This window comes from Oppia nitens, unplaced genomic scaffold, assembly GCF_028296485.1.
Source record: "Oppia nitens isolate AA-2021 unplaced genomic scaffold, nextdenovo-longstitch-racon4-pilon3 scaffold4_pilon_pilon_pilon, whole genome shotgun sequence".
NCBI classification, from domain to species: Eukaryota; Metazoa; Arthropoda; class Arachnida; order Sarcoptiformes; family Oppiidae; genus Oppia; species Oppia nitens.
This window is the reverse complement of record NW_026533232.1, coordinates 1,931,167-1,954,828: the sequence shown is the minus strand read 5'-3', so window position 1 is coordinate 1,954,828 and position 23,662 is coordinate 1,931,167. Positions and strand designations below refer to the sequence as shown.

At 23.5% G+C, this 23,662-nt stretch overlaps 3 protein-coding genes across 3 annotated transcripts; 2 read left to right on the top strand and 1 right to left on the bottom strand.

The window, feature by feature from the left end:
- Positions 1–792: 792 nt before the first annotated feature.
- On the bottom strand, positions 793–16,425 carry LOC128959590 (dual specificity testis-specific protein kinase 2-like). Its single transcript, XM_054305585.1, has 6 exons — positions 15,918–16,425; positions 9,987–10,070; positions 8,324–8,843; positions 1,863–2,040; positions 1,606–1,789; positions 793–1,139 (listed from the first exon to the last, which is right to left on the bottom strand). Exons 1-6 carry the CDS (start codon positions 16,276–16,278, stop codon positions 1,063–1,065), a joined length of 1,404 nt encoding a protein of 467 aa, XP_054161560.1. The 5' UTR covers positions 16,279–16,425; the 3' UTR covers positions 793–1,062.
- A 940-nt stretch (positions 16,426–17,365) lies between these two features.
- On the top strand, positions 17,366–18,724 carry LOC128959900 (uncharacterized). The gene is made up of 2 exons (XM_054305929.1): positions 17,366–17,925; positions 17,986–18,724. The coding sequence occupies exons 1-2, from the start codon at positions 17,410–17,412 to the stop codon at positions 18,673–18,675; spliced, it is 1,206 nt and encodes a 401-aa protein (XP_054161904.1). The 5' UTR covers positions 17,366–17,409; the 3' UTR covers positions 18,676–18,724.
- A 2,579-nt stretch (positions 18,725–21,303) lies between these two features.
- Positions 21,304–23,113, top strand: LOC128960112 (uncharacterized transporter slc-17.2-like). Its single transcript, XM_054306183.1, has 5 exons — positions 21,304–21,570; positions 21,650–22,180; positions 22,244–22,369; positions 22,428–22,832; positions 22,904–23,113. Exons 1-5 carry the CDS (start codon positions 21,304–21,306, stop codon positions 23,111–23,113), a joined length of 1,539 nt encoding a protein of 512 aa, XP_054162158.1.
- Positions 23,114–23,662: the final 549 nt, after the last annotated feature.

The window sequence follows — 23,662 nt, the reverse complement described above, 5'->3', positions numbered from 1 at the left end:
TATATAATTACAATAATCAATAATAACATAATTACATATAGACTAGAATTTTAAATTGTTTTCAAATTGTTTTAATATATTTATATATAATTTTTTATTATTTGTTAAATTATGTTTTTAAATTATTTCTCAAATTTATCTAAAAAAAATTTGATGAAAACAATTCTCTTGGTATATGAGTGTCTCTGTTTAATCTCTCATTCACTCAATAGGAAAGCGCCGGTAATATAATTTTTTTAAGCTAACGGCGCCTACAATATCCATCCATATATAATAATTGAGAGGACAACCACTAAAACACCCACTCTCTCTCTCTCTCTCTCTCTCTCTTTCTCTATAATACACAGCTATATGTACAGTCAGTGTCAGGCATTTAATTTTGTTGACTAATAATTTTTATACAGTATATAAATATTTTTCTTTAAATCAGTGCTTTTTCATGAACACAAAAATATTATATAAGAGCCGACAGTTATATAGAGGTTTTTAGTTGTCTTAATGGGTAACAAATAAAGAGAACAATATATATATATAATAAAAAAATAATTAAATTAATTGCACTTTGAGTTCAATTTGTCAACAATAATAATAAGAAAAAAAAATTGAATTTTGATTTGTTTGCCATATATTTTGTTTAAAGAGAAACAAAAATTTATAGTTATATATCTACACACATATATATAATTGTTGTTTGATTTTTTTTAATCATCATATTTTCTCGTTTAATCATAAAATATCTAATAATTTTTTTTATAAACAACAAACAATAGTATAGTGTATAAATATATACTGTATATCAACAACAAAAATATCCGGACAAACAAATTGATTAAAATCTACAATATATACGATATATTCTAAGATAAAAACTATTGATATATCAAATGGTATGACTGGCTATACAGAGAAAAAAACATAAAATTTAATTGTCTTTTAGTTTGTTAAATATGTTTTTTTTTGTAATAAATTTATTTGGGGATGAATTGAGATGAAATTAGCGGATGATTGACACAAATTGTAATGACATAACTGTCCCGATAAGGTAGGAGATGTAGGCAATGGCTATCTATGCCAGCCGTTTGTGTTGAAATATTTGCGCTCTATCTGTGAGTTCCGCCGTCGGATTAAATGCTGATCAACTGTTTATTAAAAATAAATGTAAAAAAACAATAAAATTAAAGTAAATTTTATAAATTAGACGCTCATAAAAATGATTTATTGTTTAAATCACACATCGAGTGTAAAAACCGAGTGTTAAAACAAAATTAAGCGGAAAATATGGGAAAAACTTTTATAATAACTTAGAAAAAAAAACTTTATTTTTTTGAGAGAAACAAAAAAACAAGTTTGAAATCTTAACGAAATGCTTAAATAAAAAGTAATTCAAACTATAAATCATATAAAAAAATACTTTTCCCCATAAAAGTCTTTCGACAAATAATTGTTACAAAAAAAATCAAAAAAAAATATATGACAAATAAAAATTAATTTATCATTTTTTTTATGCTAACAATTGGTCACAACCCTACTGTCATCTAACAAACCTCATAAACTGATACTTAAAAAAATAAATCAATTAATTTTAATGCTATGTCTATCCCTTACATATATCTCCGGCGCCGTTAAGTGTGACCGACTCTAGACTCGAATCACTGGACGGTAAGCTCATCTCTCGTTTCAATATATATCGCATACGATTGGCGTTATTTAACGGACTTTTGTCGGACATTAGCTCCGTCTCGAAAAACTCCAGAACTTCGCTAAATTCGGGACGAATTGACGGGTTTTTCTGTTTGATAATAATAATAATATTTATAAATTAATAGTCTTTTAATTTCTAATATAATATATTTATATAATACCTGAGTTGTTAGTCTCGCCAAACGGGCCAACAGTGTCTCTTTAGAACCGTCGGGCAGTTTGTCAAAGTTAATCAAAAAGCTGTCGTCCCGGCACAGGTAGTCGGGATCGGATGGTATCCGCCAATTAAGTTCACAGCATATGACACCGTAGGAAAATATATCACATTTATGGTTATACCTATTTATAATAAAAATGTGTTACAAATAAAATATTTATTAATAAGACATAATATCAATCAATCATTTTGTTTTTATTTCGATTTAAAAATTATAAAATCAATACAATATTTTTTTTATGTGTGCCAACTAAAATGCTTGTTTTTCTAATTAAAAATTTCAATTTTATAACAATATTTTAATTATTATAATAATTACCAATTATTATTTTCTATCAGTAAACTAATTATTTCTAATAAAAATGCATTGAAAAATGCCATAATTAATAATAAATTATTATACAGTAATAATAATAATAATAAAACTACTGCTGAAAAATTATTATAAATTCTCATTTTTTAATTCATAAATATATTACTATTTTATTATTTATAAAATTCAAAATCCTTGAACACAAACAACTAATTTATATCTGAATTTAGATCTAAATTATAATTTATATTTTGTACTGAATTTTTTCGCTAAAAGCCAAAAATGGGAGTACAATGAAATGATTCATAAAAACAAAAATATATATTAATATACAAATAATAAGTTTATCACTAAAAAATATATATAGGTTTTCTCTTTATGATAATAATATTAAATAATATAAACTCAGTGTGTGTTTGGCATTAATATTAAATGTTTTTTATGTCATTTGTTATCAAATATTTTATTTTGCTTTGCTATGCATTGCTATACACACAGAGAGCCGAAACAATAATTTAATTTATTATATTTATGTATTAAATTTATTATTATGCCTTTCAGTACAAAATTTTTATTATTGAACCAAATGATAAATATATTTAATTGCACTCATCATCACTGATATCATATACACATATATAATAAAATATAAATATATAATTGATACATTAAGGCTATTATTTTCGTATCAATTTAACATTAGAAATAAGCCCTTAATTATATTAATCATTTTAACCACCGGTAATAAACTTTAAGATAAACACTTTAAATATACGGTAATAAAAAACAGTTAAATGTCATATTATATATATTAATAATAGTTGTATATAAATTAAAATACCCATGATAAGATAAATGAAAAAATAAATAAATTATAAATTGTTGCAAAAATTATTATAGTTATAAATAATTAATTTGTTCAAATAATAAAAATAATATATTTTATATCTAACTCTATAAATATATAAACTATTTAATTATGTTATAGTTAAATATAAATAATCTAATAAATAATAATAATAATACAATTAATAATAAAACAATAATAATATCAAAATTAATAAAATTTAATCTAAATCTCTAATAATAATACAAATTAATTGAATTCTAAATATAACATATAATTAAAGAGGTTTTTGATAAATAATATTTTCAATAACTTATATATATATATATTACATATCCTGATCAATGTATTTATAGTAAATAAAATTAGTATAAAAAAATTATTATTATTATAATAAAAATATCAACAACAAAAAACCGCTATCATAACGATTCATAAGTGACAAATTGCCACTACATTTATAATAATTAATATTAACTATATTTTTGCAAATATAATAGATAAACAATAAGTTAATTTATTGAAACAAAATTTTCAAAATAATTTTTATTAATAACTTTATACAATAACTAATATCTTTTTAACTTAACTAATATAAAGATCATTTCCTCCCGAAATTGATTAATTAAAATATTATAAAATTAAATATATATATATTGTATAGTATTACTAATGCTTATGTATATCATTTTGCGCTTAATATTATTACTATTATACTGTAGATGAGATTTATTACAAGATAACAATCAAATGTAATCGATATGCCTAAGAGATTATGTAACAAAAAATCAATAGATAATACTAATTATAATAAGATTTATTTAGGGATTATAAATATTTCTGAATAAAAAATATATATTAACATTAATCACACAATGCACTAGAAATTATAAAATATACACAGTTTTAAAAAATTATTTTAATCTCTCTAAACAATTAATTAGTATTTAAGTTAATATTTTTTAAAAAATTATTTTTTTAGTTTAATAGGAAAAATGCTAATTAATGTGACATTTTATTCATAACGTAAATTCATTTTCAATTAAATAACTTAAATAATGTAAAAATAAATATATGAATAAAATAAATAACAAAAAAATAAAATTTAAATATCACTATTAATCAGGTGTTTTGGAAAAATATGATGTAATTTTTTGCTCTTAAATCTACAAAATGTTAAATACTTTTACAAAGTTTTTAATTAAATGCACATTTATTAAATAAATTGGAGTCAAATAAGTTTAGATTTTTAAAAAAACAAAAAATTTATAAAAAAAAACAAAAACAATGATTAGATACAAGTGTCAGACACAGACACACATATCAAAATGATATCATTGACTAACTAACAAACTAACTAAAACATATTCCTAATTTAGTTAATAATTAATTGTCAAAAAATAATAATCGTTTCAATTTATAAGACATATTTATAAATATTATATATATATATATATATATATATATATATATATTTAAAAACTTTTTTCCGTTTTATCAAAAAATGATGAACTCTTTTATAAAATTATAATGAAAACAAAAACAAACAACTTTGGAGTTCAAAACAGTTTTCGTAATTATTATACAAATTTTTGTCTAACATTTTGTTGTCTGATTTTATTGTACATATATAATAAACAAAACAAAATAAAACATTTCTACTACTAGTGTGCAAACAAAATAAAATTATATATTTAATTTTTTATATAACAAAACTAAGAACAAAATAAGACTTTTTACAATAATTATAATAAAAAAGCGGTAATTAATTTAAAACAACTGTTTTGAACTCATTGTTGAGGAGACAACATATATAAAGTATAAACTTATATTATAACATAAAAATGTAAAATTATTTTTTGATCTATATTTGGGTATTTAATTCAGTTATAAAATTGAAAGCAAAACAAACAAAAAACATTAAATAATAAAACCGTGTTTTTTATAATAAGAGAACTATTATTTAATAATAATAATACTAACAAATAAATAGTAAACATGTTTTTTGCTATTATTTACTGTATAAAAATATTTGTATTACAAACACATTTAATAATAATAATTTCACTCAAATTACGGCTAATTTTATGTTCAAATTACAATTATTACATAACTCCATAAATGTATGTAATTGTTTTTTTTTTGAAAAATTCATAACTACTGTACTGTTTTTATATATTGTTATTATTTTAAAAGTCATTGATATTTCATTCATGAAAAAACAAATTATCAACCAATTTAAAATCAGATAAATATTATTTTTTTGTAGTATTTAAATTTACAATATAAAAATATAATTAAATTTATGAATCGTTAAAAACTGTTACAAAAATATAATAAAAAAAATACCTAATATATATATTATATAACCTAGACACAAAATTATAGCTAATTAGTGCATATATGCTTATTTATTCAATATTTTTCAAAAAATATTAAACTACTATTTTTAAAATGGTTATAAATGCCATAAATTATATAACGCATCGAGTGATTAGTTAATAGACAAGTTAGTACCAGAAGTAGCTTTAAAAAGGGTGTGTTATCTACATGTATATGACTATCTCACTGATCATAGCAAAGAACCGTCAGGTTGACTGGTCTCTAACTCTCATACAAACAAAAATAAACTATTGTGAGAGTGAGACATACACACTGCCAATGTAATGGGTTGTCTTGTTTTTTGCATTTGGATTACAGCCATATAGTCAATAGTATGGAGAGAGAGAGAGAGAGAGAGAGAGAGAGAGAGAGAGAGAGAGAGGACAGGAATAGATGAGAAGAGAGATATTAATCACTGAATTTGACAATAAAAAAATTGTTCACTTATTTTGGGAAAGAGAGAGAGAGAGATAGATAGAGAGAGTTGTTTAAAACAAAATTAGTTTCCTTGAAATTAAAATGAAAAGTTCTTTTAGTAGACTTTTATTTATTTTTTTGTTAACAAATTTCTCGTCAAAAAAATTTAGTGGAAAATTTCCAAATACCAATATATGTTTTCTATATATAAATACATTTCATTATACACACAGTCATTATATTTGACAGCAATATCTATTGGTGTGTAGGTTTGCCCTGATGAATAATATATATTGAATATATATTACTATATATACAGTATATAGGTAGAGTGAAATATTTGAGAGGATCGGGTGGGTAGCCAATGTCACAAACAAATACAAGCACCGGTAAAACCAATGAGTATGTATGTGTTATTTTTGTCACAGGTGTGAGTTAAAAATGTTTGTTACATTTTATATTATTATTATTGTTAGGTTAGGGTTATGTAAATTGTTAGACAAAATGTATGTATGTATGCGTGTGTGTGTGTTATTTGATTATATGATTATTGCACACATTTTTACCATTTTGTGGTAAACAAAATAAATATATAGAAAAAAATAGCTGGCAATAATTTTTACAGTATGTGTTATTGCATAAAATATACAGTATATATAATATGGTGATTTAATCTGGTGGTAAATATTTATCAAATAACATTTTTAGCATTTTATAAAATGCTTAAAAGACGCTTTCCCCCTATAGTATTAACCCCCTCTCCTCTCCATTTACGCCAACACATTGTTAGTAAAAGCAATTTAATTTTATAAAAATTATGTTTAAATTAATATTATTTAAGTAATTATCAAAATCTATTTACTTTGTTTTCTAGTGGCTAAAAATAAAATACTTTTTAAAAAATTTGTTTTAATATCAAAATACTTTATAATAAGTTGTTATTTAAAAAACAGATACAAAACAATACAAAAAATAATATAACATACACTTTAAACAAACATATAATCCATAGATATTAAAGTTAATATTAAATAATAGTTTTACTAACTAACTAAATACAATTAAAATATAAATAAAACCCATTTAAATAATTATATTATGCTAACAATATTATATTAACAAAAACAAAAAATATAATTAGAAAGTAAATTACATATTAACTAATATATTAAGTGACAAAACAATACAAATAAAATAAAAAAGTTTTTCCTATACTGTAAATCTCTATCAAATAAAAAGTGAAAAATGTTTATTTTTGTTGTTAATTTTACAGAAATAAATTGCAAAATCAACAAAAATATTATGCAAATAATGTATTTGTTATATACCTGTACTGTATTTTTTGAAATACAATTTTCATAAATAATCTACCAATTCATCCTAAATCGTTAAATTACATTTAGATAAATATATATATAAATACATTTTTTAATTATTAAATACATATTACAAAACACACTTAGATTTAAAAAAAAAATATTTTTTAATAAATATTTAAAATCTAGGATTTCCTAAATATAAATATATATTGCATTAATATTATTCAAACTTTTGTGCAAACACTTAAAAATACTGTAAAAACAAAATCAAAAATATATATATATTGAGACCTTATTTTCAGCCAAGACTTTAGGCAATGAATAAATTATAAGAGAAAAAATAAAGGCCTAAAAATTCGTGATATATTTTTCCACCAAAAATTATTTTTCAAACAAAAATTTAAAATTCATTATTATTCATAATAATAATAAAAAATTCAAACTTATTATAGTATATAAATTTTTGGGCGAATATATATATATATATATATGCATAAGTTATATAATATCAGTTTATAAATAAATAATAATATAATATAATCCAATAATAATCTCAATAAAACATAATATTGTTGTTATTATTATTCACAATAATCATAATAATCACAAAGTAAAGCATAAAAATAAGCTAAAAAACAAAATCAAAAATTATTGTATTAAAAATATATTTCGTGATATTACTTTAAAATTAAATAAAAAACTAAACCTCAATATAGAAATAAATATCTATAAACCTCATTATAAAACAAAATAAAACCATAACTTTCGCGAGCGATTTAAGTAACAAAAAAAACCACTACTTATTTATTATACAATAATATAATAATAATAACTGTGAAAAAATACATAAATATTTTTATTGCACCCAAAAAATACAAGTCAAGTTCTGTATAATAACTAAACGCTAGAAAAAATGGTTTGAATAACTTTTTTTTGCAATACTAAAAAAACAAACTTCACTTTAAAAATAAATAACAATAGTAATCATATAGTAATAAAAAATAAATTAAACATTTTTATGTGAAATCACACATCAATATTATGTCACTACTTAAAAGCACAAATATTGTAAAAATATATATATAAAATATATATTAAAAAAAGTAAAAATCAAAATTAGGACATACCATTGGCCTTTAATACACTCGGGTGCCAACCAATAGGGCGACCCAACAGTTGGCAGCTTCTGGTCCTTATGGGGGTCTACTGTGGCAAAACCGAAGTCACCGATAACTGCTTGCAAATAGGGTTCGGCGTCGTACTCGTCTGTATCGTCGGTAATTGGCGGCGATACCCGTATGAATACGTTTTTAGAGGTCAGATCCCGGTGCAGATAGTGCAACGAGTGTAAGTAGTCCATACCGCGGGCCACATCCTCGGCTATTCGGACAAATGTCTGGTCAACATCGTTGAGCCGATACAGTTGCGGACAGTAGGTATAGTTGTTATTGTGATTATTATTATTGTTATTGTTGTAATAGTTTATCGTATTATTTATATTGTTGTCAATTGTTGTGCCGTTTGTCTGCGGTGTCCTTGTTATCAGTTTTTTGTTTTCATCAAAATAGGTATCAATCTTATAGTATTGGCGGATCAGCTTCTCCAGAGTGCCTCCATTGATGTACTCAAGCAATGGGTGCAAACCTCCTATTGATTTATTGGTGTTTTTTGTGTTTTCAATGACATAAACAAATATTAAATACATTGTGTTTAACAAACTGAATAATTATTATATAATAAAATAATTCATTAGAAAACGTGTAAAATATGAAATAAAAAACTAAATCCAATACTTAATAGCTAAACACAACAGTTAAAAATATATATTTATAGTTTTACCACTATTTTCTGACACTAAATAAATATATATTATATATAAATAATATATTAAATAACAATAAGCTCAATGAATATTTATTATTATTTATGAGTTTTATTATTATTATTATTGCGCTATTATTATTTATTATTTATAAATTCTCTGAGGGCCTCCTAAAACATATTTTAACTACCGGCGCTCTAAATCTAACTACATGTGCACCTTATATACATTAAGTACTGTATACTGTAAGTGTGTGTATGTATAATATTGTGTTTTATACAGTACTGATTTAATTTGCATTTTAAAATATATACAGTATATACTGTATAAAATAACATTTACAATATATCGTAATAAAATAATAACTATTATTATAATTATTATTAGACACAGATCCTTATAATGTTATTTAAGTAAACTGTTTTATTATTATTTTTAAACTAACAACTTATTATTGACAAAAATATTATACACACAAAAAATAGTGTCTATCAGATGGACAGGTATGTGAACACCGGGAGTTTGTAGACCTGTCACTACTCAGACAGTTAGTCAACAAACCTCAAACACATGTGTTTTATTTATAAAAATATTTTATTATTAACTTTTTAATTATATTTTTTCTTAATATCATATAAAAATTTCTCACAAAACTAAATAATAATAATAACAAATATTTCCTGAAAACAAATTATAATAACTTTTTCAGACACACAGTGTCTGTGAAAATAAACTTAAAAAAACATTTATGATAAAAAATATTTTTATTTTGGAGACATTTGTTTTTTGATATTTTTCAAACTTATTTTCATATATTATAATATATATATACACAAATGAATCAACTGTTTAAATGCAAATTCATAATGATATCAAATAAGACATTTATATATATGGTATATATATGTGCGGACAGTTAGATTAGTAATAATACTTATATTAATAATATATAAATAGATTGTACATACCTTCATGAACGACAGTACCCATAAATTGTACGATATTTTCGTGATTTAATTTGTTTAATAATTCAATCTCTTTTAAGGCATTTCCTATATTTTTCATAGAAAAACAAAATAAAGAAGAAAAAAACAAAGTTAATAATTTTTTATTTGTTAATTTTAATTAAATATATTAATAATCAATAATTATAAGAGCATTAAATATAGACATTTTAAGCTAAAAAAATTGTTTATTAATTTTAATCGACTTAATTATGTAATTTATCTTAGATAATGTGCTTGATTTTTGTCTAATTATAATAATCATAGTCACAAAAAATAACATCATCAACAACAACACTATATAATTAAACATTCATTTTATTTGTAAAATCTATATATATATTAAATAAATATAATATATATACAGTATATTAATAGATTATGTATATTCACATTTGCCGATAATTAATTAAAACACAGTGAAAAAAACAACTATTGATATATTAATTAAAAGCAACAAAATGTTACATAAAAAATATTTTTCTAATTAAAATATTTATTCAAATTAAATATAAACACCAAAAATGAATTATAACTGTAATTAATATAAATTTTATCTTTATATTGTGTTTATATATTTAGATACTATATAGATACTATGTTATTAAAATATACCCTATAAATGTTTGGTATATTTTTCCTAATCACTAAAATAATTACATAAATCTATATCAAATTCAAATATGTAATATATTACTTGATAATAATATTAAGAAAAATAAAAGTTATTTTATAATTAATACCGAGAAATACAAATAAAATTATATATATATAGTACTGTATTTTATTTATAAATATATATTAACATAAAGCAAATAAATAAAAAAAACAAAAAAATCAGGCGTTTTATCTCACGCTTAGATCACTAGTATAGATAAATAAATAAATATTAGGATTTATATATACATATATAACTTATTATTTGGTGAAAATATATCCATAAGTTTGTTTATTTATATTAACCAAATATACGACAATAACAATAGTAATGCCTGTTTATTATATGATTAAAATCAGTGTAGAAACAAAAAATTTACTCATTATATGCATATATTATTAAAATTTATTTGTTATTTATACAGTTAATATATACAATTGTAATGAGTTAAACTTATTATTATATTATATAATAAATTGAAACAAAACATAAAGTTATCAAAACAAAATATTAATAATATATTTACACTTATTATAATTTATATAAAAGTTTAATTTTAATATATACAGTGTTATAAGTCTCACATTATTCACTCATGAGTTACCTAATGAAACAAATATTTCAATTTGTTTTTTTGTGTGTTTCTAAACACATAATTGCATAAAAACATTATATATATTTTTATAATATGTAAACATTATGAGATGAGAAACATTTTATTTTGAATGTTATGTAATAATTACTAATTATGCGCTGATATGTCTGCAAATATGTAATGGTCTTAATATAACCTTAAATGTATTGTTATATTTCATTAATGTTAAAATAAATTTTTGCTTTTATTATTATTTTTTCACTTACATTAAATATATTTTATAATTGTCAAGTACTCCTAAAATTATTTTTTATTATTAAATTTTTTTTCGTCAAAAAATATAACATATTTTTTTATTATTATTTTCTGTATAATTTACTCAACAAATATTTTATGTGCAGGTGTGTGTGTGTGTGTGTGTATGTGTGTGCTTATACTGATATTTAAAACACTATTTAAAATAATTTACTTTAATAAACTAAATGGAAAATATTTTTCCTAAATAGGCTAATAACTATTATAATTTGTTTTGCATACTAATAAATAGCAATATTATCGTAATAATCATAATTAAAAACATTTTTTTGTTAATGTATTTAATAAAAAAAAAATAATAATAATAAAATTTCATAGCTTTCAGAAATATCATAAGCCTATATATCACAGCAATCAGCGAATAATAATAAAAAATGTTAAATATTTCACTTATTTGTCTTATCAATTGGTGTTATTGTATAAATAAATAAAAAATAAACAGCAAATTCATGCAATGAAATAATTAAATAATAAATAAATATTCAATGATATCACACTTTTACTTAATAAATAAGTAATATTTTAATAAATAAATAAATAAAAAATGCCAACTAATCACTTGAATAGTAATATAAAAAAACTATCAAAAAAATCTAAACTTCATACCAAAAAATCATAGCAATCAAGTTATTTGAAAATTATCACATGTTAGCCAAATGTCTAATATAATTATTGGCATTTAATAAAAATAAGTTCATCACTATTACGATTATACTATCAGATATATATATACTAATCAATTACTAGAAATATTATAGTATTAAAGTTGTGTGAATTAAAAATAATATTAATTATATTGTCACAAAATCTAGAAAATATTTTCATAGCTAAGCATAGTTAACTAAATATTAAATATACTGTAATAATTAAAACTATAATTTTAAAAATGTAATAAAACGTTTATACAACTTAGTATAAATATTAGTGCAAATTAATTGTACTTTATGATTTATGAAATTTATTTATTATATATATTAAATACTAGCAATATAGATTTATTATATTATGTATAAAAAATAACTATTATCAAAATTTAAAAATCATTAAATACAGTAGTACATTTACATTAATAAATTATCAATAATAATAATATTAACCACTTGGTTATGATGATAATAATTTATTAATATTTTTAAATAAATAAATAAAACATTATTATTATTATTACCAACTAATTAACGTCATTGTGGTTTGATTACGTAAATGTGGTTAAAAACCCTAATATTTTTATTATATCTATTAAGTATGTACTCATTGCACACATTGCATATATATTATATATTTTATATTATATACATACAGTATATACTGTATTATAAATACACGCATACCTATATATTCATAGATTTAAAATATATAATACATTTTTATTTATAATACATAGTGCAGTATGTACTGTATATACAAAATTACATACATGTAATAAATACCTGGCAAATGAAATTATATAAATATGTTAAAGCATTTAACTTAGACTAACAAAATAATACTTATTTTTTGTTATATTGTCACAATTTGTATTATCTACATACATGAGCCCGACCCTGACACACAAGATTACAATATTGTGTTGGGATTATATATTTACAGATATCTACCTGTATATACAAACCGTTTATTGTTAACTAATCGATGGCATTAGAAAATTTCTCAAAAAAATTAAATATATTTGTATTACAATTTTACTTTATGTTTGCTTTTTAAATCTCCAATTATTTTATGTTAATTTTCATTAATTCATTTATACAAATATTTTTTTGTGTTAGTAAAAAAAAGGATTATAAAATGTTAGTAATACTATTGATATTATTTCATAACAATTAACACAACATTAAAAACCTTGTCATTAAGTTAATTCATTATTATATACTTACTATTTGAAAGAGAAATTTAATAATAAAAAAATATCAATTTTATTCCCAAAAATATTTTTTTAAATAATATAAAAAATATAACTAATGATAATAATCTATATTATAAAACCCGTCAAATAATACTATAGTAATACAAAATAATTGGCTGATAATATCAATATCATTTGACGTTAGAATAAAAAACAAATACTTTTTTGCAATATTTATTGCAATTGAATTTTTTTTAAAACAAACAAACAAAAAAATTTAAAATAATAATTATATGCATTATAAAACACACCATTGAAATAATAATAATAATGATAATGAGAGAGAAAAAATTCAATTTTGCCAATTGTGTGAAGACATCTATATATAATAACTATAATATTTCAAACTTTTTTTTCTATCTTATGTTGACATTCATTACCATTTCGTGACTTTGGGTTATTTTCTGCAAATATTTATTATTATATTTAAAACTTATGTAATAATAATAATAATAACTAATACTTTTGTACACATAATAAAGTTAATAATTTTAACCAATTTTCCTTTTAATATTGCTATTTTTTCGCTATTTTGTCATAAAATATGATTGCATATAATATATTAATGTTAAAGCAATCATTTATATTTGTGTCGAAAAATTGCTTTTCTCTTCAAAAAAAAAAACTAATAATAATATTATTATTATTAAATCATTTCACAAACCACTTGTTTCTAAACCTTTCAAAAATCATATTATTTTTTTTGTTAGAAAAATCGATAAATTATTCATTTGAATGAATGCTTGAAAAATATGTAATATATTAAAAAATACCAGACAATCTATAATATTAATAATATATACCTATATATTGCTGAAACAAACAAAAAACAACAAAATATCGAAATTGAAATTTTTATTTCAATTAAAGTGTTTTTTATTTTGCTTCACAATATATTTTATCACAAATAATATCAAAAAATTATTTGGCTATTTATCTAAATAAATTTTTATATCGATACAAATTAATATAAACAACAAAATATTATTATTATTAGCCATATCATGTTGTTAAACACGATGCTATTATTTAACCAAAAAATTTTAATTAAATAAAATGTATGTATAAACTACCTGTAAAAAATAATAATAATATAAAATTTCATTATAACAAATTCATTGCAAGTTAATAATAAAAATAATAATGATAAACTAAAATAACATTACTAAGTTATACTGTTTAGTTAAATGCTAAATAAATAAATAAAAAACAATAGTAATAAATCATATGATAATAATTTATTTAAAAAATTACTCTAAATTGATTGTTAACCAATAGATTATTAATAATAAAACTATTATCAAATGTTGATAAAAATAAAATGTATTGACATTTAAATCGACTGAAAAAGTTTAAAAGAGATAACAACAACTAAAGTGCATTCAATTATAAATTGTATGAACAGATAATTTGAACTTTTATTAGTTATTTTTATTTTTACTAAATTATATTTATTTTACTAAAAAATTAAAGCAAAAATTTTAAACTCATAAAAGTCAAATACAACTAATTTAATCAAATAAAAAATAAATAAACATTTATGCCAAATTCAATTCAAAAAATAAAATATATTATAAAAATCATATTAATTGATAAATTATCCATGCATCAAATATATTTATATATTATTTTTAAAAATAAAAAATTGTCGTCAACTAATAAACTTGTTAATTATTATTTAAATGAAAGCAATAAACCTTCAAAAAAGAAAATAAATTTAAATATATATATAACTAAAACATTCAATTTTAGTCAAATGTTTTAAAATGCAAATTAAGGTCATTATTACAAAACATTTATTTCAATTTCAATATACCGTAACATCACTTATAAATATACCGTATATCTCACCCTTAAATGTAGTCAGTGTTCAACAAACTTATCATAATTATTAAATTAAATATTAACCCAATTTTTATGCTACAAATAATATAGCAAACATTACTATTATTAATATTATCATAAATTTATTATTATATTTATTTTTTTCTGGTAAGTAATATAAATGTCATACCAATTGTCACAACGAAAACCAAATATAAACACAAATATTAAGTAAATATGTCTATAATTAGCGCATTTGGTGTGTGTTGTCTATAATCATATAATATATTTAATAAACTAAATTTTCTTGAACTATAATTTTTCTAATGATAAATATGTGATATCAATGATATTATCGATAACCATATGATATAATCACGTATAGATACCGTATAAAACACACTAATAGTAGCGATAATTTAAAAACATGATTAAAGTCATGTTTAAAAAAAATCAAAATCAATTTAACCATTAATATCCCCAAAATAACACTCTCACTAATTATGATTATTGTGATCACAATTATATAGTAATACGGTATTGATATATAAACAATGGCCAACTAGTGTGACCACAATTGATTGACAGACAGACACATACCTCGATTGGCTGCCTGTTTGTTCATCTTGAGTACCATGACTTTCCTGGTAGTCCTGTGCGTCACTTTAAACACTTGGCTGAAGAAGCCTTGGGACAGTTTGATGGCATTAAAGTCGTCCAAACGGGTCAAATGGGACACCGCTTGGCGAATGGTTGTCATTGTTATCGACGTCGGCGAATGGTGTTGACCATTACAGCCGTTGCACAGTAGAGTCGGGGTCGACGGCGGCGACACTTCAGTGTCACTCATAACGCTGGGCACTGGGCTAGCAGTAGTGGTGGTGGTGGCGGCCGTGTCCAACATCACCGTATTGTTTACGGTAGGCATCGTCGTGTGGTGGTCGCACTCGGGCGACGACATACGCACGTGTGTGTCCTTTATATATATATATATATGTATGTGTCTATGTGTTTGTGTGGATCCGGGATGGATGGCACGGCTCCGGTATACGTGGGATGACGGACAGACACCGATTAACAATCTGAACACTTATACATTACTATTATTTATAATATTAATAATAATAATAAATAACACAAATGTATATACAATACAATCAATTGTCACTTAATTTGCTCTTTTATATTATATATATATACACACTGTGTGTATACACTGCTGTATATACGGAGTATTACTGTATTAACTGTATGTTTATTAAAGGCAATACCAAAAGTAAAGGTATTATTATTATTATAACTACTTTTAAGTACAGTATATAAGTATTGATATTAATTTTAACTGAGAGTCGGATTCGACGCACTATACTATGTGAGCATCAAATACAGTACAGTATTGACAATACTATTATATACAGTACAGTGTTTTGTTCATATATAAAGTTACCAAATATACGCCCCCTCTCTTTCTGTATATAATATATTATATATACAATACTAAAATTTATTAACATTTTTCAAATAAAATAGATTTTATCTAAAGTATTTAACAATAATATAAAATATATACCGGTATAAAATTCTAGTAAAAAAATAAAAAATTTAATATAATTATTATTTAATGTTTGTCTATCAAGTTTGCATAAATACTGTAATTTGTTGATAGAATTAAATCGAAATAATAATAATTATTATTTTCAAACATTTCGATATTAGTTTTTTTTTAAACTCGAATATTATATTGCATTTACTGTACAATAATCTGTAAACTTGTGGTACAATGTTTGAAGTTTAGTACAGTTAACGATATTTATTGATACACACAAAACATATATTAATACACACTTTCCAAATGCATTGCAATATGAATAACAAGTTTTTTAAAAATATATATATTTTTAATTCAAGTAATAATAATAATAATAATAATATTGTAAATGAAATAAAAACAATTATTTTTAATAAATTTAATTAAATAATAATAATAATTATTATAACATTAATAACATTATAATTGTGTTGTTGTTGTTGTCGTCGGTTCCACACAATGGCCAACAATAACAACAACATCGACACCATAAGTGACGACTTGATGTCATTGGAAGAGCTGACGATAGTGGACATGGACTGTACGGTTGCAGTGCCCCGACTGTCACTGATGGACACATTAGTCAATTACGGCATCCGATATGAACATCTGGTCCACGACTACAACATAAGACCCGACAAGAAGCTCATGAATCTCAAGGTTTCCAAGAAATTGTTGTCATCGTCGCCGACAAAAAAGTCATCGAAGAAGAAGAAGACGCCGACGAAGAAGACGGCATTAACGTCGGCGGCGACCGACTATTTAGACATTGACGACGACATTCCTGTGAGTAAAAACAACAAGAGATCCAAACTGAAGACCAACCGCAATAGCAAACGACATAAACCCGATCCGACACTGTTGTCGTCGCCACCAAAGAACAACATCGACGACGACGACGACGATCTCATCAATAACAAGACAAACAAGAAATCAATGCTTAAGTCAGCGCTGATGGCAAACAAGTCTTCGTTCAACAACAAAAAGACGGCTATCAAACCTCTTAAGCAATTACAACCTGTAAGTATCAATAACAACAATCGACAACCAATTGATGGCCACAACAATTTTAACCATCAGTTCATAAGCTTTGTCAACGGAAACAAAGTCAATGGAAATAATAGTACGAATAGTGTCAGCAAAAGACCAAAGCTTAAGTCAAATCATAATTACAAGAAACATAAACCACAGCGAAAGCGATTCAACGACGACGAAGTCTTTCGTTATTTAGGCGAAGACTTTTTGGCCAACGAACTACTCTATAGACACTGCAATTGTGTCAATGAGTGCGAAGTAGATGAGCTGACACTAGCCTTCTATCAGATGTGTAGCCGACTCGACGACAATCAATCGCTACCCAAACATCTCGACCAAGCGGTCAACGGTGTCGGCGATATACTTAATACTAGTGACTCTGAGTTAGATGAGACCTGCGATGACATTAACGATCCGAATTTAGCCAATGAGCTGCCTCAGGCCGAAGAAGTATACAATCAGGCCATTAACGACAATTTCATCCAAGGTATAGAACAGTTTCTCAAGTGTACCGACACTAAAGGTGCCGATTGTTATCAAAATCTTATCGATACTGATATCGACGGTAATGATGGTGATCAGCGACCAAACTTTGTTACACCAGCAGCTGCTGCTGTGCCGTCTACGCCTACACCGTTACCGCATGACTTACTTGGTGACGATTTTGCTGATCTACCTGATCTGCCACTGGATGAGTTGGATCAGTATCTTAAAGTAGATCAGAAAGTAGATTAAGATTATCGTAACTATAGTTATATTTATATATTCTGTATATTAATTATTATTAAAAAATATATGTTTTTATTATTTTTGTTTTGCATTGTTCTCCATATCTCACACTCAAACCATATAACGTAAATTGTTATTATTATTATTAAATTAACTAATTGAGAGTTAGTTGTTGTTAAATTTTATTAATAAATGATTAAATGAAAATTATTTTTAAAAAAAAATAATTTATTAAATATGCTAATAATAATATTTTAATATAATAACATTATTTTTATATCTGAAAAAATTAATCAACTAATGTTATTGTAAATAATATAAGATAACCTATTTGTTATAAATCAATTAATTATAGTATTAATATTTTATATATACTGTATATATATATATTTAAATAATTGTTTTTCTTAATCATATAAAATATGATAATTATTTTTTTTTTAATTATAATGTCAAAAAATAATTGAATATTACGTTTTATGTTTTATTGTTATTGAAATTACGGTAATTTTTTTGCATTTTAAGCCAAAAAATAGATTAATTGTCAATAATTAAGTGATGACTAATAAATTTTGAAATTGCATTTATTAAATGTGGTTATTTTTTGTTGTATTTAACAATTATTATTTTTGTAATAATATACGATAATATTATGTCTACAAATTTCCTTATAAATTAAAAATAATTAGTTAGTGATGTGTTTTAATGATGTGTTAGTTTTAAAAAACGCATTATTTGGTAATAGTATAACTTATAAATAGATATTATTATATTATAGTTTTTAATTCAAATAATTATTTTTTAACTAAACTATTTTGCGTTGCAAATGATTATTGTTATATAAAGTTATTACAAATATATAGTTTAATAGTTAATAATATACTGTAGTAATAAATTCATAAAAATATTAAAATATTAAAACATAGCATTTAATAATAATAAAGTATTTAGGATATAAACTTGAAAATAGAGAAATATACAGTACTATTATAAAAATTTATTGGTATAATATTAAAGGATTATAAAATAAACCAACAAAAAAGATAAATATTTCACAACTAATATATATTTAAACTATTTTATTATTGTAACAAATATTAAATTTATTATCAGACATTGACTAAAATGTGTAAAATTATTAAAATGTAAATATCATATTAATAATAGCATAATAACTAACATGTACAGTATTAAAGGGTACTAATTTATTTTTAAAAAAATTTTTAAGTCAAAAGGATATCCCAATTTACAAAAATAAAAAATAGTTTTTTAAATTTATTATAATAATAAAATATAGATTAAATATTGTACAATATGTATTAATTGATCATAAAAAAACAATGATGACCCATAAATTTTTATATATTTCAAATATATATAAACCTCAAAATTATTTTTATTTTTATTATTAGTTTTAATACAGTACTTAATTTTTATTTGTAAATCTATAATTTGTGATTATCATAATAAAGTAACAAAAAATTATGAATTACTATATAATATTATGTCTAATCTCAACACTTGTAGTGGTCAATGGTGTCCGCGATGAGACCTGTTATTGTGACTGCAATACACCCGGTGCTATAGTCAAACCAGTAGTCGAGCTACTACCCGAGCGACCACCGTCGAGACCGATTATCGGTGGCGGCTCTACAAGTCAAGGTATGGATACTGGCCGTGGCCAGTGTCGGTGCATCAAAGAGTACAAAAGCGAACACTTGTTTTGCGGCAGTCGTAAGGATGAACTGGTAGGCGATTGTGAGCCAAATAGTCTCTACCTGTGCGGCTATATGGCCGGCGGCAACAGTAAGACAGCCGTTTTGTCCCGACGATGTCGTACGGCATGTGTCGAGTTTATCGGTCCCGACCTCAACGGTATGGATGTTTGCAAACGTCGCCTATAATACTATTGATTTATATATAATTAAGATTTATGATTTTTTTTGGTTCATATTTTACAATTTTTTTAATTAAACAAATTTTTACTGTATTTTACATTTATATTAACTCTTTTATTATTATTTAAAAAAAAAATCTCTGTAATATTTTTCATTTTCATATTTTTTTTTAATTTTTCTACTAATTTTACAATTTTTATACACACTCTACGATACTTTAATTTTTTTACTATACTACTACTACTAATAATAATACTACTGTAAAAATAATGATAGTTTGTGTTTTTTTTATGTATTTTATGTGTTTATTGTGTAGTATACTTAAATTTATTGATAAAAATAATATTTGGCATATTAGTAAAATTATTTAATAAATTTCACTTATATTATGGTATTTATAATTTTTTTAGTCAAATAAAATACATTTTAACACTAATTTGATAAATTTTAAAATGTTTTAGAGTATACATGTAATTCACATTAGTTGATAATAATTTTGCTATTTATTTATTTATATTGAGTTGATATTTTGATAATACCGTACAGTAACTGAAATAAATGTAATTTACTGTATAAATGTTTTATATTGTATAAAAATATTAACAATTTGATAATGAATTCATTTAAATTTCAATATCTATATAAACTTAGATGTTATATTTATTTTAGGTATTTTTTTAGTTATTTATAACTTTATAGAAAAATAATATATATATATATATAATATTATTTCTAAATGAGATTATTAATAGCAATATTGGGCTCAGTGGCCACTGCCCTATTTGCCAGTCACCGGTCTAGTCTAAGTGTAGCCGTAGTGGCCATGGCCAAATACAATAACAGTGCAACTCAATCTAATAGTGATAGAATTCCAATAGGGGATTGCAGTGTACATAGTGGGGCTGATGAGGTTGTCGATATAAGCACTGGTATGTTAAATACCAGTGCGAGTGCGATAACCAATACTATTAGAGGTGACTTTGATTGGGATGAACGATTTCAGGTATTTCATAAATTAAAAATAAATAATAATAAAATAAATATAGTTTACAACATCAACGAAAATGATCTAACCTTGCCAGGGCATAATATTAGGTGCCAGCTACTATTCCTATTTGATAACACCTACCATTTCCGGTCGGATTACCGAACAGTTTGGTTCAAAATGGGTTACATTGGCATCGATAACAGTGCCGACCATACTATTGGCAGTTATGCCGGTTACTGTTCATTACAGTGTTAATCTGTTTATTGTTTTGCTTTTCATCAAAGGCTTGTTTCACGGCTGTATCTTTACATCCCTGTTCTCGTTGTTTGCCCATTGGTTCACAACAGCGGAACTGCCGATAGCGGTGGCCGCATTGGCCGCCGCATTCAACTTTGGCAACGTTTTGGCTTTTCTGTTAACTGGTTATCTGTGCGATAACGAGTGGACAGGTGGTTGGCCATCAGTATTTTATGTGCTGAGTGCGGCACACATACCTTGGATCGTGTTATGGTTTATCTATGTGGAGGACACACCGTTAATTAGCAATACTAAAGGTCTAATTAAATGCACGGAAATGGAGTTGAAATATATTATGACAAATAAAAAGTCATCCGCGATGCCAATAGTTTGTTTGAAACAGTTTATTATCTATTAATAAATTTAATTATCATAAAAAAACTAATTATAGAGTTCATCAGCTCCATGGAGACACATATTTACATCCCGTCCTCTGTGGGCGGCCATCAATGCCAAGGTGTGTGCTGTTTGGGGATACTATTTGTTTTTGTGTAAGATTCCTGCTTATTTAGACAAGGTAATTTAGTTAAAAAATATTAATTATATAACAAAATAATTAACAAAATTATGATCAGGTATTTGGTATGTCGTTAATGCAAAACGGTATGTATAACGCCATGATATCGCTGGCCACCGGTATTACAATGGCACTGGGAGGTCCCTTATCTGCTCTAATCATCAAACGATACAAAAATCGCATATCAAAAACAAATGTCCGAAAACTGTTTGAATCGGTGGCATTGGTAGGACCGGCCATTTGTTTGTTGGCTATCACACAAATCGGTTGTCACTCGCAATCAGTGATTGCACTGTTAATTATAGCACTGTTTCTGTACGGACTTTTCACTGGCGGCGAGTTTGTTATCTATGGCGAGATGGCACCCGACTATTCCGCTACATTGTTCGGCATAGCGGCCACATTGGGTGTTGTACCCGGTTTTGCCGCACCATATATTGTCGGTGTTGTATTAGAAGACTATGTACTGTATAATTAATTATTAGACACTGTATTAGATGATAGTTATTATATAAATTATGTATACTTTTATAGCCGGGTGATCTATACCGTTGGAATCTAGTGTTTTATATAACAATTGGTTTGTATATGTTGGGTGCCATTGGTTTCTTGTTGTTTGCTTCGGCTGAACCCCAGCACTGGGGTGTCATTTCGGTAACCAAAACGGATCAATTGTCGGATAATTTTGAAGAAATGATTGACTTAAAAACAAATGATGATACCATTAATTATACAAATAAATAAAATATATTTAATATAAATGAATAGCGAAACTTATTGAAAATAAAATACATTTTTAATAATAATGTTAGATTTTTAAAAATTTAATTTGACTAATATTAAAATTAATAAGATCATTTTTAAATACAATAAAATTATACTAAGTTTATTAAATTTACTTTAAGTATAATTTTTATGTTTTTAATTTACCAATTTTTAAAATGTGTTACATTTTGCTATAACTTTCTAACTTTTTTATAAAACATTTATTTAATATATCTATAACATATTATACCGGTATGTTACATATATAAGTTAAAATACAGTATTTATATTATACTTATAGTATTACAAATTGTAAATAAGAAACTAAATTGTGATTATATAAAACAATAAAAATGCACTTTACAAATGCATTATATATCATTAATAATATAATTCAATATTTAAATTGTTAAATAAATAAATAATCAAACTAATTAAAAAAATAGTTTAAAATAAATTAAATTGAAATAAAGTATTAATTTCGTCAAACAATTAATGTTATCTAATTTTTAAGATTTAAATGAATTA